Source organism: Lipotes vexillifer, unplaced genomic scaffold (genome assembly GCF_000442215.2).
Source record: "Lipotes vexillifer unplaced genomic scaffold, Lipotes_vexillifer_v1.1 scaffold384, whole genome shotgun sequence".
In the NCBI taxonomy this organism is placed as follows: Eukaryota; Metazoa; Chordata; class Mammalia; order Artiodactyla; family Lipotidae; genus Lipotes; species Lipotes vexillifer.
Window position 1 is genome coordinate 870,332 of NW_006793498.1, and position 15,988 is coordinate 886,319.

The 15,988-nt window shown below is 38.1% G+C and overlaps 1 protein-coding gene across 1 annotated transcript in view; it reads right to left on the reverse strand.

The window, feature by feature from the left end:
- Nucleotides 1-3,868: 3,868 nt before the first annotated feature.
- Nucleotides 3,869-15,988, reverse strand: part of SETDB2 (SET domain bifurcated histone lysine methyltransferase 2) — a 38,630-nt gene continuing 26,510 nt past the window's right edge. Inside the window, exons 7-13 of the mRNA XM_007466423.1 lie at nt 15,303-15,472; nt 13,556-13,775; nt 12,925-13,024; nt 11,413-11,506; nt 8,372-8,697; nt 4,587-4,675; nt 3,869-3,997 (exon numbers count right to left, since the gene is read on the reverse strand). Of these exons, the coding sequence (XP_007466485.1) occupies nt 3,880-3,997; nt 4,587-4,675; nt 8,372-8,697; nt 11,413-11,506; nt 12,925-13,024; nt 13,556-13,775; nt 15,303-15,472 (1,117 nt within the window). The 3' untranslated portion in view covers nt 3,869-3,879. The remainder of the gene's footprint in view (nt 3,998-4,586; nt 4,676-8,371; nt 8,698-11,412; nt 11,507-12,924; nt 13,025-13,555; nt 13,776-15,302; nt 15,473-15,988) is intronic.

The window sequence follows — 15,988 nt, forward strand, 5'->3', positions numbered from 1 at the left end:
GGCTGCGCACTGCGCCCGCGCAGCCGGAAGTCCGTTTTGGTGAAATCATGATGATTGATCTCCCCTACGCGGGGGAAAAGTCCCGAGCAGGAAGAGGCACGTCGGCTTTGCAGATGCAGTTCTCAAACAGAAACTCTCAACTTCTCCAGATCTGAGTCTGAATTTGAATTGCTTTTTAAAAAAAAAAAATCATGCCAGGAGCTCCCCACCGTGCGCCCACTTAAGCGATAGTCGGAGTAAAGGTGGCCGAAGCCCCTGGACTCAGCTGGAGGAATGACTGTTCTTCTGAGGGTTTATGCATTATTTTCTAAAAACTGTTATCACACCAAGTCTGGCCTAAACAGGTCTATCATAAACGGACGCAGAATTAACTGAGAGTAATTCCAGTTGCAGTCGCAAGCCTTTATTTAGCACCCATTGGGTACACAGCACCATACAAGACAAGGTTTTTGGTGCATGGAATACACATGTAGAGAACACAAACGCATATAATTAAATTACAGTTAAAAAATAAGTTGCTCTGTAAAAGAAGCATGTAATAGCTGGTGGTTTGCTGAGGAACTAATCAAAGGAAAACTCCTGGAGGTCTTGCTTTTTGAGCAGATTTTAAAGAGAGGAAAGGAGGCAAACTGGGGACAGAAACAATATTAAAAAGGATAACTTGGATAGTCTTGACAAACACAAATGGATTACAGAAGCAAGAGTGTGGAGCTGCAAAACGGGAGAAAAGAGCACGCTCTGGCAGCAAAGTTTTTTTTCTTTCAAGCAGTAAGATGGAAGAGTACTCCTTGCCAGGCCAGAAAGAAAGTCCTAAAGAGACTGGATAAGAAACTGAAGAGCTCAGCTAGGTCAGGTGAAGCAGTTGAAGAACCCCTTACCCCGCTCTCAATTTATAATCTCAGCTTTTCAGTGTCCCACTCTTAAGAATGAGCAGACTTAACACACATATATGGAATCTAAAAAAAAAAAATGATTCTGAAGAACCTAGGGGCAGGACAGGAATAAAGATGCAGACATAGAGAATGGACTTGAGGACACAGGGAGGGGAAGGGGAAGCTGGGACGAAGTGAGATGGCATGAACATACATACACTACCAAATGTAAAAGAGATAGCTAGTGGGAAGCAGCCGCATAGCACAGGGAGAGATCAGCTCGGTGCTTTGTGTCCACCTAGAGGGGTGGGATAGGGAGGGTGGGAGGGAGACACAAGAGGGAGGAGATATGGGGATGTATGTATATGTATAGCTGATTCACTTTGTTATACAGCAGAAATTAACACACCATTGTAAAGCAATTATACTCCAATAAAGATGTTAAAAAAAAAATCCCTTATTTAAAAAAAAAAAAAAAAAAGAATGAGCAGACTGCCAAGATCTAACTAACTAACTGAGGAAAGCCTAAAACATGAAAGACAAAGACCAAAGGACACATACAGGGAAAACACAGAAACAAACCTTGCAGGTCACAGAATATTCAGGAAAAAGAAAATATAGATATGAATGCCTGTATGTATGTTACACTATATAAATAGTATTTTCAAAGAGCTAAGATACTGCAACCATGAACCAAAAATAGGATATTGAAGAAAAAAAGAGGAGAGCTCTAGAAATTTAAAATGAGACCAAAAAAAAAACCTAACCAGAACAAAACAAAACCCAATCCCCACCCTGCAAAAAGCCCCCAAACAAAAACCCAACACAATAGACAAATTGTAAGATTAAGTTGAGGAAATCTCCCAGAAAGTAGAGCAAGAAGACAAAGCTGGAAATTAAGAGAAAAGATAAGAAAATGAGAGAACCAATCCTGGAGGTCTAATGTCTAGATAAATAGGAAGAGACAACAGATAACAGACAACAGAAATATTTCATTAAAGAAATATAGTTCAAGAAAATTTCTCTGAAGAACAAAGTTTTCAGATTGAAAGATCCCTCCCACCAAGCACCTGGTATGAGGTATGAAAACTAACGCTTACTGGGAACAGAACACTGGGACAAAGAGAATGCTATAAGCTTGAAAAAAACTGGCCATGTATACAAAAGATAAAGAACGGCTTTAATCTGACTTCCAACAGTCACCCTGAAGGCCAGAGGTGAGAACATTTTCAGACTTCAAAGCAGCAACATTGGAATGTAGCAGATGTGTTCAAAATTGGGTATGGAAGCTACTCACGAACTGAGTACCCATACCCTGCCAAAATAGCAATCAAGTGTAAGGGTAAAATAACATGTTCAAACATACAAGGGCTCAAAATATTCACCTCTCATTTTTCCCTTTCAAAAGCTACTGGAGGATGTGCTTCACCAATATGTGGGAGTAAATCCAGGAAAGGGGAAATAATGGGATCTAACTGGAAACAGACCTGACATAGGGAAGACAAAGGGAATCTCTAGGATGCTGACGGAAGATGACAGCTGTGAACCAGTACAGCATGAAGCAGATCAAGATGTTGATTTCTGCACAAAAACATTTTCCATGCTTATCAAGTGTCTTCACTTTATTTTAGTGCATTGCCTAAAATTCCTGCATCTTTACTGTGAATAAATGGACTTCTCAGCTTTCCTCATCTGTCTTCAGGCTGTTGGGTTATAATTTTTTGCTCCCTTTCCTAGCTCTTTGGTTTCCCACTCTCTAAACCAATTTCAAGTTAAATTTTTATTTAGTTCAATATTTTAAAGAAATTATTTGGGTCCAAACTTAGAAGAGATTTTTGTTTGAAAGGTAACCAAACTAAACCCAGAATCAAGATCAAAAAAAAAAAGAAAAAAGGAAAAAAAACCCTCAAAAACCAGAACTACTTTTAATTACTCCTTTTTGAGCTAGTATTCCCATCCTGGTTCCTAGTGGGAAGTTCCTGGCAGCCAAATGTATATCTTTGTTATAGATAAAATTAGTTTTAACTCTTGGAGATTCTCATCCTCTTTCCACTAGACAATCATGGTTAGGTAACCTAGAGCAAAGTAACTTTCTCTAGGAAAATAATTTGCACATCATGCCTAGGAGAGTCCAACGGTCTGTTTCAGACTTTACAGTTCAGTAGAATTGTTTTGTTTTGTTAAGTGAAATTCTTGCCCAGCACAATCTCTTCTGGCTTAAATAAGCCATGTCTGACTATTTTCTAAGTTTCCTTTTCATAAGGCTCTATCTAGAACAAAAATATTCTAATTCCTCCAAGTTTCTACTCCCTCCTTTCCTGTCCGTGTTTATGTGGAAGGAGTGAAGAGAATCTGTGGAAAAGAAATTGAATCGCAAAGAGTGTGCCAAAACCTTCCCCACAGGAGAGCTTCTCCCCCTTCTCATTCAAACGGACTGATGGGACACTTTCATGGAGCCAGATACAGCTTCTCCAACTAGCACTAAAATACTTGGAAGTAATATGCATGAAATGAATTTCGACAGATTCTTCAGGCTCTGTTGCCCACCTTATGGTTCACAATGGTAAATTATTTGCCAGGAATTAAATAAATTTTGTAGGTAAAGATGTGAGCTTTGGCCCTTTGGGGCCATGAAAGTCAAAGATAATTCCAAAAGCAATAAGAAGTGCTGAAATCAATTGTGACATTTGTCTTTCTTAATATATAATTTACAAATAAGTTACAAATTATATAGCAGTATTTCATATAAAATATACACTTCCATCCTACTCATGTACAGTTGAACAGCAGTAAGAATAAAGAGACACCCTATGCATATGAAAATGTCCTTATTTTGTTCCTAGCGTTTCTAAGTAATGCAAATGGACCCCCCAACAAGGGTAAACTGAGAGGAATTCTCTCGATGGATCATAACCTAAATTAATTCCACTGACCACTGGGATTTCTTTTGCATGACTCTAATTTCAGCTTGATAAGCTAATTTCATGAACAGGCACTAGCTACAGATTTATAATATTTTTTTCCTACACTTATTAACCCCACATTGGCAGAATATTTCTTTTTCAGGCATAGTCCCAGCTTCATAACCATAATCCCATGTTAGTTCTGTTCTTGCTTTCACATACCTAGAAAGTAGAAATTTTAAAAATAATCATAAATTACCCTGAATAACTACCAAATGAACCAAATTTGATTATATCAATTTTCATATTAACATCATTAACCATCCTCAAAAATACGGTTTTCTCTCCCTCTCCAACACCGACCAATTAGGAATGCTCTTTTATTAAGAATAATCATTTAAGTTTTATTTCAAATCTACTAAAATCATAAGTAAGAAGAAACTTGTCAATATCCACAAGGAAGGAAGTGTGTTTTGCAAACAGTGGAACCCAGTAATGTGATGAGGCATGTGGTGTGGTAGTTGGGGGCAGTTTGGACTCAAAGATGTAGCATTCTGCATCATTTATCCTCTGAACTGAACTGGCTGAGGCCTGCCATCCTTAGCCTTTCCAGGCATTAACTCTAAGAGGAAATAAGAATGAAAATTTCAGCTATTTAAAATTTTATTGACTACAAACAGTTTGGGATAACTGAATATTCTAGGGTGCCAGATATGTGGGGCTATAGCATATATCTTCTCTTAATACTTTTCTATTGTTATTTTTAAAGTCACAATTTCAAAATGAAATCATATAAAAAAAATTTCCAAACCTGTTGGTGAAGAACGCCACCAATGGAAAATTTCTGTCATGTGTTTCTACAAAAACATTCTGTACCAAAAGATTTGGGCAACAACTATGCTGTTAAAAAAAATAAACACAGAGGTTAGACATAGCATCAAGTTTGATACCTTGTTCTTTGCAGCATTAGAATACCATTCTGTTTCCAACACATCTAACTTATTTTTGTTTATATCTTTTTTTCCCTGACTAGTATATAGAATATCATAGCTCATTACAATTTTGTTGACGGTAGGAATCCATTCAGAAAAGCCCTGTTTTGACACTCTTACATCTTTCCAGTAGAAATGCAAAATGGTGCAAACCCCTATAGAAGATAATCTGTCAATATTTATCGTTATTGTAGATGCATATCTTTTGATTCAGCAATCCAGTATCTGGAAATGTATCCGACAGATATATCTGCACATGTATCCATGTGTAAGATTATTCATTGAACACTGTTTTTAACAGTAGAAGTTTGGAAACAATCCAAATATCTATCTAAAGAGGATTGGTTACATGAACTTTAGGATATCCACACACTGGAATTCTATGCAGCTATTAATATAAATAAAAAGAACGAGGAGCTCTGTGTACTGATTAGAAAGATCTCCAGGGCACGTTGCTAATTTAAAAAAAACAAAGTGTAGGACGGTAAATACAATATGCTATCTTTTATGTAATGGGTAGGAATAAGAACATATATTTATATTTACTTCTATTTGCATAAAGAAAATAAGAATACACAAAAAAGTAGTAAAAATGATTTTACCATAGAGGGTGGAGTGGGGGCCGGGTGAATGGGGGCACAGTACATTTTTTTTTAAACAAAACAAAAAGTTTAATATGAAGACTGTATATGACCTGAGTTTTACAACACAGTCAAACAGACCCTTTGGAAAGGGTACCTGTACACGTTAACTGATTTCTCTGCTGAACATGACCTTCTCCTTTCTCCAAGGCTTCTAACATGATGATACTATTTCCTCCTATTACCACCATTCCAATATTGTTCTGTTGCCCACTAGCTGCCACCTCTACACATTCATCTATCACCAGATTCATAAAGGGATCAAATCCCAGAAATTTTCCTCAGATATATTTGCCACCATTAAATTTCAATGATAACTTCCTGTCCACACAGTTTTTTCAATTTGGGCCTGGTAAGCTTTACTCATGGTGCCTACTTGGCAGGGTCAGAGCTACCTTGAAACAGAATTCTGTTTGGCTGTATGTATGTATGTATTCTCTAAGGCTTTTTATTTTATTTAAACTTTGAAATCATGTGAATGTATTATCTAAGTAGAAAATTAAATTAAAAAAGAAAGAAAAGCCCTGTTTTTTTCCTCCTATAAAGAAGGGATGGACCCAGCTGGTGAAACCAACCATATAGTTCTAGTGCAGCCACCATTCAACATAACCTACCAGAAAGTAAGCCACAACAGTCCTTTGCTAGAGATCATTCTTTTTTTTTTTTTTTTTCGGTACGCGGGCCTCTCACTGTTGTGGCCTCTCCCGTTGCGGAGCACAGGCTCCTGACGCGCAGGCTCAGCGGCCATGGCTCACGGACCCAGCCACTCTGGGGCATGTGGGATCTTCCCAGACCGGGGCACGAACCCGTGCCCCCTGCATCGGCAGGCGGACTCTCAACCACTGCGCCACCAGGGAAGCCCTAGAGATCATTCTTTAATGATCTTCTGGCTCTCCTGGCATGTTTAATAGCTCCTAGCATGTTTGGCAATAGTGTAGAAGTAGTGAAAGTGGAATAGAGAAAAGCAGTTGTAGGAAAGAGGAAGGGAGGAGAGGATTCTGTCCCCTCTTAATCAAGTATCCTCCTAACTAGGACAGAGAAAAAGAAAAAACCCAAATAAACAGATTTATCTAGCAAGGAGAAGACCTCTTTGGTTTTAAAGATTTTCTGACTTAAGAGTATTTTCTCTTCTGATGGCACCTGAAATACATGTAAAATTATCACTGAGGGCTTCCCTGGTGGCGTAGTGCTTAAGAACCCACCTTCCAATGCAGGGGACACTGGTTCAAGCCATGGTCCGGGAAGATCCCACGTGCCACGGAGCAACTAAGCCCATGCACCACAACTACTGAGCCTGTGCTCTAGAGCCCGCGAGACACAACTACTGAGCCCGTGTGCCACAACTACTGAGCCCGTGTGCCACAACTACTGAAGCCCGCATGCCTAGAGCCCATGCTCCGCAACAAGAGAAGCCACCGCAATGAGAAAGCCCGCGCGCAGCAACGAAGACCCAACGTAGCCAAAAATAAATTAATTAAATTAAAATTAAATAAAATAAAAATAATCACTGAACATCAACTTCAAACTACTCAAAAGTCATTTTAAAGAGGTGTTGAGGAAATTCCCTGGTGGTCCGGTGGTTAGGACTCCACTTTCACTGCTGAGAGCACAGGTTCGATCCCTGGTCGGGGAGCTAAGATCCTGCCAGCTGTGTGGCGTGGCCAAAAAAAAAAAAGGGGGTGTTGAGCTTCGCAAAGGGAATGCATAAAAGAATCATGGGCCATGCATGCTTCCCATTACTTTAAGGGAAAAAGCAAAGCTGCCCATCCCACTAATTCAACCCCAGAGAGGAAGAAGAGCTCTGATACAGATCAAAGAGAAAAATTAAGGCCATATCCAGGGGTCAGAGCACTAGAGTGGACCTTTCCAAAGATGTGTGGAGGGTATCAAAGTTCCCATCCTCCTTCCACGACTCCTCTTCACTCTCCTGGATAGGATAAGCAAGGACAAAGTGGAGCCCAGAGAGTAGGGGGCATACAGGTGGCTTCCACATCGTCCAGTTGGCCAAAGAGAGTCTATATACACACTGGGACTAGAGGTTGAAGGGGATTTTTTTTCCTGTAGGATTCCTGGAACCATACATTCTTTGATAAGCATGTATGACGGTAGGAGGCAGGATAGAATAGCAGTATGATGGGAAAGCTACAAGGTAACTCCACCCTACACAGTAGTTATGGCCAATAATACAAGTTATCCCTCTTATCATGAAGATGCCAGGAGTCTTAAGTCTTGAACCTTAAAATCAGAGAAATCATAAATATTTCTCTGTATAAACAAAAATAAATCTCATTACATATATCCCAAACATACACAGAAACAGAAAACGACTATGGTTTAGGAATAAAAAAGGAGTAAGATAGTAAAATGCAATATTCTGATAAATGTACTGGTTTTCTAAGTCACTAAACCACTCAAAACTTAGTGAGAGTAAGCAAAACATAAGTACCTCCCAGCTGATTTTTTTGAATAGATAGAGGCATTTCTGAATAAGACATACTGTATTATATAAGACACAAAAAAGCTTATTCTATGTGTCCCATTGTGATTTTTTTTTGAAGTAATGAATCTTGAAAACCTTTCAATAAACATATATGATTTTCTTACTATTTCTTATAGCTTTCTCAAGCAAATGTTTACTGTGTGCTAGGTACCTTTTAAGCACTTTATATATAATACATTTAATCTTTATAACATCCTAGACAGTTATTATTATTATTATCTCCATATTATAGGAGTGGGAAATACAGCATAGAGAGGTCAAGTAACATGCCCCAGGTCATGAAAGTGGAGGACTGGCATTTATTTTTTATTTTTTTAATTGAAGTATATTTGGTTAGGACTGGCATTCTAATCTAGGTAGTCTAGCTTTGGAGTCTTTTAATCATATTTTCCTCATGATTTTGTTAAGAAGCCTAGGGAAAAAAAATGTGTTTAGACATAGGAACCTCAGCCCATATACTCACATTAAGGAAGCGGCCCACATTTCCTTCTTTTGTGGCATCCAATAAAAACACACTCCCTTTATTGAACTTCTTTAGAGAATCAGATGAAGCATTCTTGGTTTCACTTGGTAACTCTTTATCACAAAAGACCTGCTGGTTTTGACATGCTGGAGATTTTTCCTCTTGGGGCTTTTGTATTTGAATCTCATACTGATCATCCAGTGTGACTGTTTGGTGACATCTGCCCCCTGGTGGAGTTTCTTCTCTACATTTAGTTATATCTATCACATCTGATTCAATCACAGGGGTGTCTTCAGAATCTTCAGCTTGGTTTGAGCTTGAGTCCTCTAATAAACATTGTGGAAGGAATTGTCAGGAAATATAATTGGCTGGGCGATAGTGCTGAGAGTAACAATACTAATTAAATGCAAGCTGTGCTAATTATTGCTGATCCTTACAATGTATTAAGGTAGACAGTACTCCAATTTTACAAATGAAAACTTCAAGCCTCTGAAGGCTTAAGGGATTCACCTAACTAGCAGCAGTAATGAGAAGTGGGGTAAGAAACCCAGAAATATCTGACCGCAAAGCCTGCCTTCTTTCTACTACATAACAATGCCTTTTTATGAATCTGTATACATGCTGCTTCCTGTTACTATATTTAATCTCTACTCCTTAGAAATTGACTTACCTCTCTTCAACTTTGGAATCTGCATTTAAGTGTACTCTAAACAGCTGTAACAGAGAGGGTATCTAGGGAGCACTTTAGGCCTTTAATATACCAATGAAAGGCCTGAGGAGACCCTGATGGAGTCACCCTCTGTAAGTCCCAATAGTAATAACTTGCTATGGGTTTTGTATACATTAGTGTTTGGAGTTTTTACTAGATGATCATTCAATAATTACACTTTTACAAACAACAGTACTTTAGAAGAAGATGAACTACTTATTTTTCTCATCCAATAATGGAAATAATTTTTTGAAAATATTCAAAAGTATGAATGCATGTCAAATGGAATAAAATGATTTATTTTTAAAAAGTCATTTGTGGGGGCTTCCCTGGTGGCGCAGTGCTTGAGAGTCCGCCTGCCGATGCAGGAGACGCGGGTTCGTGCCCCGTTTCGGGAGGATCCCACATGCCGCGGAGCGGCTGGGCCCGTGAGCCATGGCCGCTGGGCCTGCGCGTCCGGAGCCTGTGCTCCGCAAATGGGAGAGGCCACGACAGTGAGAGGCCCGCATAACGCAAGAAAAAAAAAAAAAAAAAAAAAAAAAGTCATTTGTGTCACCTAATTCAGTGACATGAAGAAATTATACTTCTCTAAAATTAATGTTTTTGATGTAATCATCACTGTTGCTGGCTGCTACTCCTACATGTACTCGTATTTTAATCATGGGTTACTTGTGAGCCATAATAGTACATAACTAATTTTTGTGGTGCCTGCTATATACATTGTAGTAGTCAATGGAAATGACAAAAGAACCAAAAGTAACAGTAGTCGTATGGCTCACATGCATTAAATGGTGATATATCAGAATGTCATCCCAAAATATGCATCTCTGACATAAGGACTATTTTGAGCTAAGGGCAATTAAGTAGCAATACAGGAAAAGCTCAGCCCTCCCCCCATCTGTCTAAAAGCAGGATATAAATTTACAAAGGTGTCTCTCCATTATAATACTAGGAAGGACAAAAGTTAATTACCAGAGATAACTTTAGACCTTTGTCAGCTTGGAGACTGAACCAAAGCAATCTACATAGCATACTTGACTAACTAGCCTTTATCTACCATTGGTTTCACATATATCTGGGTTCCCACAATTTCCACCCCGAGAGATTCAAGGCCCTTTTCCTTTGTCTTGTTATTCCTCTAAAAATTTATTGTTCTTTGACTAAGATACTAGATAAGCCAGAGTTCTAAGCCATCTCTCTGAGTTACTCATCTCTGAGTACTCATGTGTTATGTGTATAATATGCATACTAATAAACTTTTGTTTTTCTCTTGTCAATCTGTCTTTTGTCAGTCTAATTTACAGGGCTCTGGCTAGACAGCTTAAGATGGATAGAAAGAGATTTTCCTCCTCTACAGGTGAAATTATTGTAAGTGCCCTTTCTTGATAGACCTTTTCTGTCAAGGAGCTGCCTTGCCTCCCCCAGTCTCCATCCTTTAAGACCAGGTGGGGAGTTGGGGGTGCAGATGCAAGGAAGCCCGAAGGCAGAAGAGGCAATGGTTGGTCAGTTCTTCACAAAGGGTCATGTCTCAGCAATGCCTCTCCACTGAGGGATATATTGAAATGCAAATGAACCAAAATCCAAGTTTGTCAGGTTGTAATATTAACCATGGCAGGTCCGGTAACACTGAAAGATAAGCACTCAGGGTAGCAATATTTACACTTTTTGTTAAGCATCCCCTGCAGCAGCACTGCCTAGAATACTGCAGGAGAATGATGTGTCTTTATTTTTAAGGAGCCTAAACAAAGAGTTAGGAAACAGCTGCATTGGACAATGCTTCCAAAGCCATAGATGGACTATGCAGACATGGAGCTGACCACCCCATTCTCCTGCCACGCATCAAGTCATGATTGGCATCTAGACCAGGGGTCAGCAAACTTCTCCTGTAAGGGGCCAAACGGTAAATACTGTAAGTTTTGTGGGCCACATGGTCTCCGTTGTGACTATTCAGTCTGCTGCTATAGTGTGAAAGTAGAGACAACATGTAAATGAAAGAGTGTGGCTCTGTTCCAATACAACTTTATTTAGGAACACTGAAATTATAATTTCCTATAATTTTCAAGTGTCACAAAGTATTACTTATCTTCCCATTTTTTCTCAGTTATTATTTAAAAGGTAAAAATTATCTTAGCTCATAGGCTATACATAAACAGGTAGTGGGCTGGATTTGGCCCACCAATTATAGTTTGCCAACCTCTGATCTAAACAAGTAGAAACTCTTGTGATGAATGCCACATTTTTGTTATGCAGTCTGAGAAAATGAGCCACAAGTACTGAGCAAGAGAGACAAAAAGGCAGAAAAGGCAGACAATCAGACTGAAACAAAGCCTACCTCTCATTTCCTTGGCTTTAGAGTTCAGATGTACTTGAGTTGGTTTAAATCCACCATTATCTTCTGAGGTGACAGACTCTGAGGAAGTAAATCCCTTAAAAGAAAACAAGGAAGATGTCTTTACTTCCTAGGTCAGGAAAAAAAATTTAATTTAGCAGTAAGGCCTCTTTCACCAAGTGTCAATCTTCACAGGCTATAGCTACTAGATTAGTTTTGAAAGCCTTTCTGAAGTGATAGAGCCCTTATGGCTGTATTTTACTCCTAGGCACTTTAGTGAGCAACAGCTATGAAAATTATAAGGACTGTCAAGACACTCTTTAGGCATTATAAGTTCAAAATAAAATTCAAATACACCTGTCTGTATCCCTCAATTCTGATGCCAGATTACAAATTTGGCTTCAACTATAAGATGTGCAAAGATTAAAAACACTCTTTGGCTAGTTACTTCAAAGAAAAGGTTAAAGGAATTGCCTGTCTCCATGAGTTGCAGACACTGAAGTCACTTTAAATGGTAATGATAACTTTCAAAAAGGGGTATATGCTGAGCACAATGCTTGGTACTCAACTAAGTGCTCCATACATGTTGACCATTATTATTATTATTTATGTACTTCAATGGTCAACATGTGTGGAGCACTTAGTTGGGTGTCAAGCACTGGGCTACACAAAGTTTCTGATGTTTATTTCATTTAATACTCTTAACTCTGAGACAGATACTATTATTCTCATTCTACAGATAAAGAAATGTAGACAGAGAGATGTCAAGCAGCTAGTAAGCTGCAGTGCTGGAGGGCAAACCCAAGCCTATGTGATCCCCTGGCCCAATCTTTTCATAATCATGTGGTACTGAGGAGGTACCTACTGAATGTTACTAGGCAGAGGGCAAATATTTGCACACCACCTAGGGCAGAGTTTTTATTTTTCATCAATAAGCCTTACTGTGGACTACCATTATGTCTGCCTGTTCTTTTTTTCCTGCATCATTCTGTTTCGAAGTTACAGTCTCTGACTATTCTTCTCAGTACAGACTGAAAAGTGTACCTTCAGAGGCTATCATGTAAAATGTTGCTTTCTTTTTTTGTCTTTTTATTTTTGTTATTTTAAAATGTTGCTTTCTTGATGATTCTTTCATTAGGCTGCTTCTCTTCTTTCTGCTACATCTCACAACCATCTCTCCTTAACTTAAATTACTCCATCCTTTTTTTCTTATTATGTAATACTATCAACTCTTGAACACTTTAGCTTCTTCTACAAATTCTTAGACTGGATAGCTCTCAGTCTCAGTAGAATACACTGTCAGATCATGACCAACACTCTCCTTATATATCTAAGTTGGGAACATGCCAACCACCATGGAGGATACTAAGTAAATAAAACATAGTCCTAACACTTTAACAGCACATTACAAAATAATAAAAGAAATCCTACACATTATTAAGTAACACAAACAATCTGAACTAAGTAATAGTTAATGTTCTCAGAAGGGCACCATCTACATTTTGTAGTTTTTACCATATTTTTCCCATTGTGTTGAATACTGGCCGTCTTGGTTTTAGGACTTCTAATGACTGAATGATACTGAATTCTTGAAATATTGTTACATTTCATTTCTCTGAAAAGAAAAAAAGTTATTCTGTATATCACTAAAAATGCTCTTTATTGTGCCCTGAAATATAGATAGCTTCACTGGTACATAAATATCCATTAGAAATTAATCTAAGTTATAACATCTCTGCCTACCCCTCACTAGAAGAAAAAAGTATAATCATATTTTAAAGTCAATCATTTTTGAAGTATATTAAAAAACTGAAGAAAACCTAAGAAAAGCTCTGCAAATAAAACGGTGATAGAAAACAAGAACTGCAAAAGTTATGACATCCATAAAGAACCTGATTAAAGTCAAAGTTTTTAAAGGTAAAACTCCACAAATGGAAACTGAGGAAATAAAGTATGTTGGCTAGATTTTTAAATCTAAGTGCCCTAGATTTCTCACAGTGTTAAACTTACAACTGTGAAGCAAGTTGACATACAGGAGATATATAAGAGTGGAGGTGGAAAGTAAGAAAGAAAGAGAAAGAACTACTCTTGATCAATAGTATACAGTATAGATCAATCTTGATTGGGTTCATAAGATCTCACTCACATAATAGGCTCTTTGGGATTATTATGGAGCTTAGGTGGACACTCCTCAGTCACAGCACTTCTAGGATATGTCTCCAATTCTAATGGGATAACTTCAACCTCACAATCTGCAACTTCTATTTTCCTCTTTTTTGAAAACATATTTTTCATAATATTCTCTTCTTTTCCATTTTCGTCAATAGCATCAGGTTTCTCAGTGTTAGATCTGCTTAGTAATCTTCCTAAAAGAAAAAAGTAAAAGAGCTTAACAGAACAAAAAATAACACAATTACTAGCAACAAAAGGGCATCTCTTCTGCTCCATTACTAAAGAACCCTGTAAGGTACACCTTATTTCTAGAATGAAGATAAACACTAACTCATCCTAGAAAGCTTTTGTAAGAAATAATATATAAAAGACCAAGAAGAGATTTCGTATCTCCCAGTACATGAAAAAATATAGGGCATCTAAAAGAAGTATTTGTCTGTTGTGGTATAACATGAAAGAGAAGAGATTTAACTACAATAATATACAACAAAAATACAGATCAGAAAGCATTCTAGAAAATTAGAGAGGTGAACTCTAGTCTTAAAATTTCAGCTTTTGTGTCTAGTTATAAATGCTTTATCATTTAAAACCTTTACTCTTTTTATAAAGTGACCTATTTAAATCTGTGGTGATATGTGCCTATTCTCATATTAAGCCCTAGTGTAATTAAAATCTTCATTTGAAGCTTACGCATTTTCTTTCAAGGAACTCAAAATTATAGTTAACAAGTCAAAATTAGCAACTAGATCAGAGAGATAACTTAGGTGCATTTTCTAGCGATGCAGATAAAGCCAATGAATACTTTCTGGACACGATTTGGCATTTTACGGGCAGCATCAAAGAGTTATTTTGAGAAACATGAGAGATGAATTGTCTAGGTAAGTTGTGTAGTATGTGTGTCTATAAGTGGTACGTAGCAGGGATCCAGGTGTGACTATTCTGAACTCTGATAATTCTTGCCCTCACTGAAGTGAACATGGAATTTCAGATGAGGAGGGTTGCTCTAGTCCCTGCTGCCTAGCACATTTCCTTTAGATTGCGTTGAGAGTCGTGTTTCTCCAACCTTTCTCATTTCATGGTATGCACAGAAAGTGAGGATTTTTGCCTGACACTCTGGGGTAAAAGGAAGAGACAACTAGAGACCAACGTGTCTGGCCTGTGGGATATGGCCTGAAAGAATCAGTAATTGCACAACTGTAACACGCTGGTTGGAAAGTTTCGCTCAGAACATGGGCAATTCTCTTGAGTCCCTGAAATGGAGTGAACTGCTTTGCCTGAATCATCACCTGAATCATCACCTGAAGGTATTTATTACAATGTTAACCTATTAAATTCTAATAGCTCAAGACACTGAACAAGACAGTCTTTGATTAATAATCTTTACCTTAGCAAATCAGTCATTTAGATTTCCTATTTAAATAGGAAGCTTTCTTACCTTACCCCAAAGCATCTGCAGCCACAGAGACCAAAAAATGTGCCTCACACAATAACCCAAGTTTTATCCCTTAGCCTTTCTTTTCTGGAACACCTGATACCTCCTCCTAAGGCATTTCATCCCTTCAGGGCTCAATTTCCCAGTCACTTGTCTTTCTCTGGTGCTGCTCCTATATATTGTTTCTCTTGCCCTTGCTATAAGATCTCAGTGGCCCTGACTAGTAAAATGGAGATTCAGAAATGTAGATCTTACTATAGAGTAATGTGAAAGTAAACCTTTGCTTTACCTGAATAAATGCAAACAAACGTCCCTCTGTCAATGTCATCTAGGCAGCGTACTCCCCATCCCTTCTTCTCAGTTTTGAATACTTGTAGCCTCACTTGAGGTCCATGTTGGACAACTCGGTTTTGACACATTTGTCGATTACATTTGCACAACAGGCTGCATTCATAAATGCTGTCAATAAAATATACAAGAGAAAAATCAATCAGACATCTTAAATTAAAAGCATGAGCACTTTATATTGCTACCTCACTAATAATTACCAAGAGAGACAAAGTATGAAGGCTCCTAGAGCTAGACTGCCTGGTTCCCATCATAGCTCCAGCATTTACTAGCTGCGTGACCTTGAATTTAACCTCTCCGTACTTCAATTTTCCATTTTTAAAATGGGGATTATATGATACTACCTACTTCATGGGGTTGTTTTGTGAAGATTAAATGAGTTGGTATCTACAAAGTGCTTGAGACAATGCCTGGCACATAGTAAAGGTTAGCTCTTTAAAAATGTCTAGCAATGTCTATGAAGGAAATGTCTAGGAAGGGAAAGTCTAGGAAGAAAATTTTCTGTTTACTTTTATTAATAACAACCATGAGAAGTTGAAAATTCCCAATTCTCAGACAAGCTTTGCACAGTATATATCTTAATGGGGAAACGTCTACCCAAAGTAAGCTAACCCTAGCAGGGAAAGA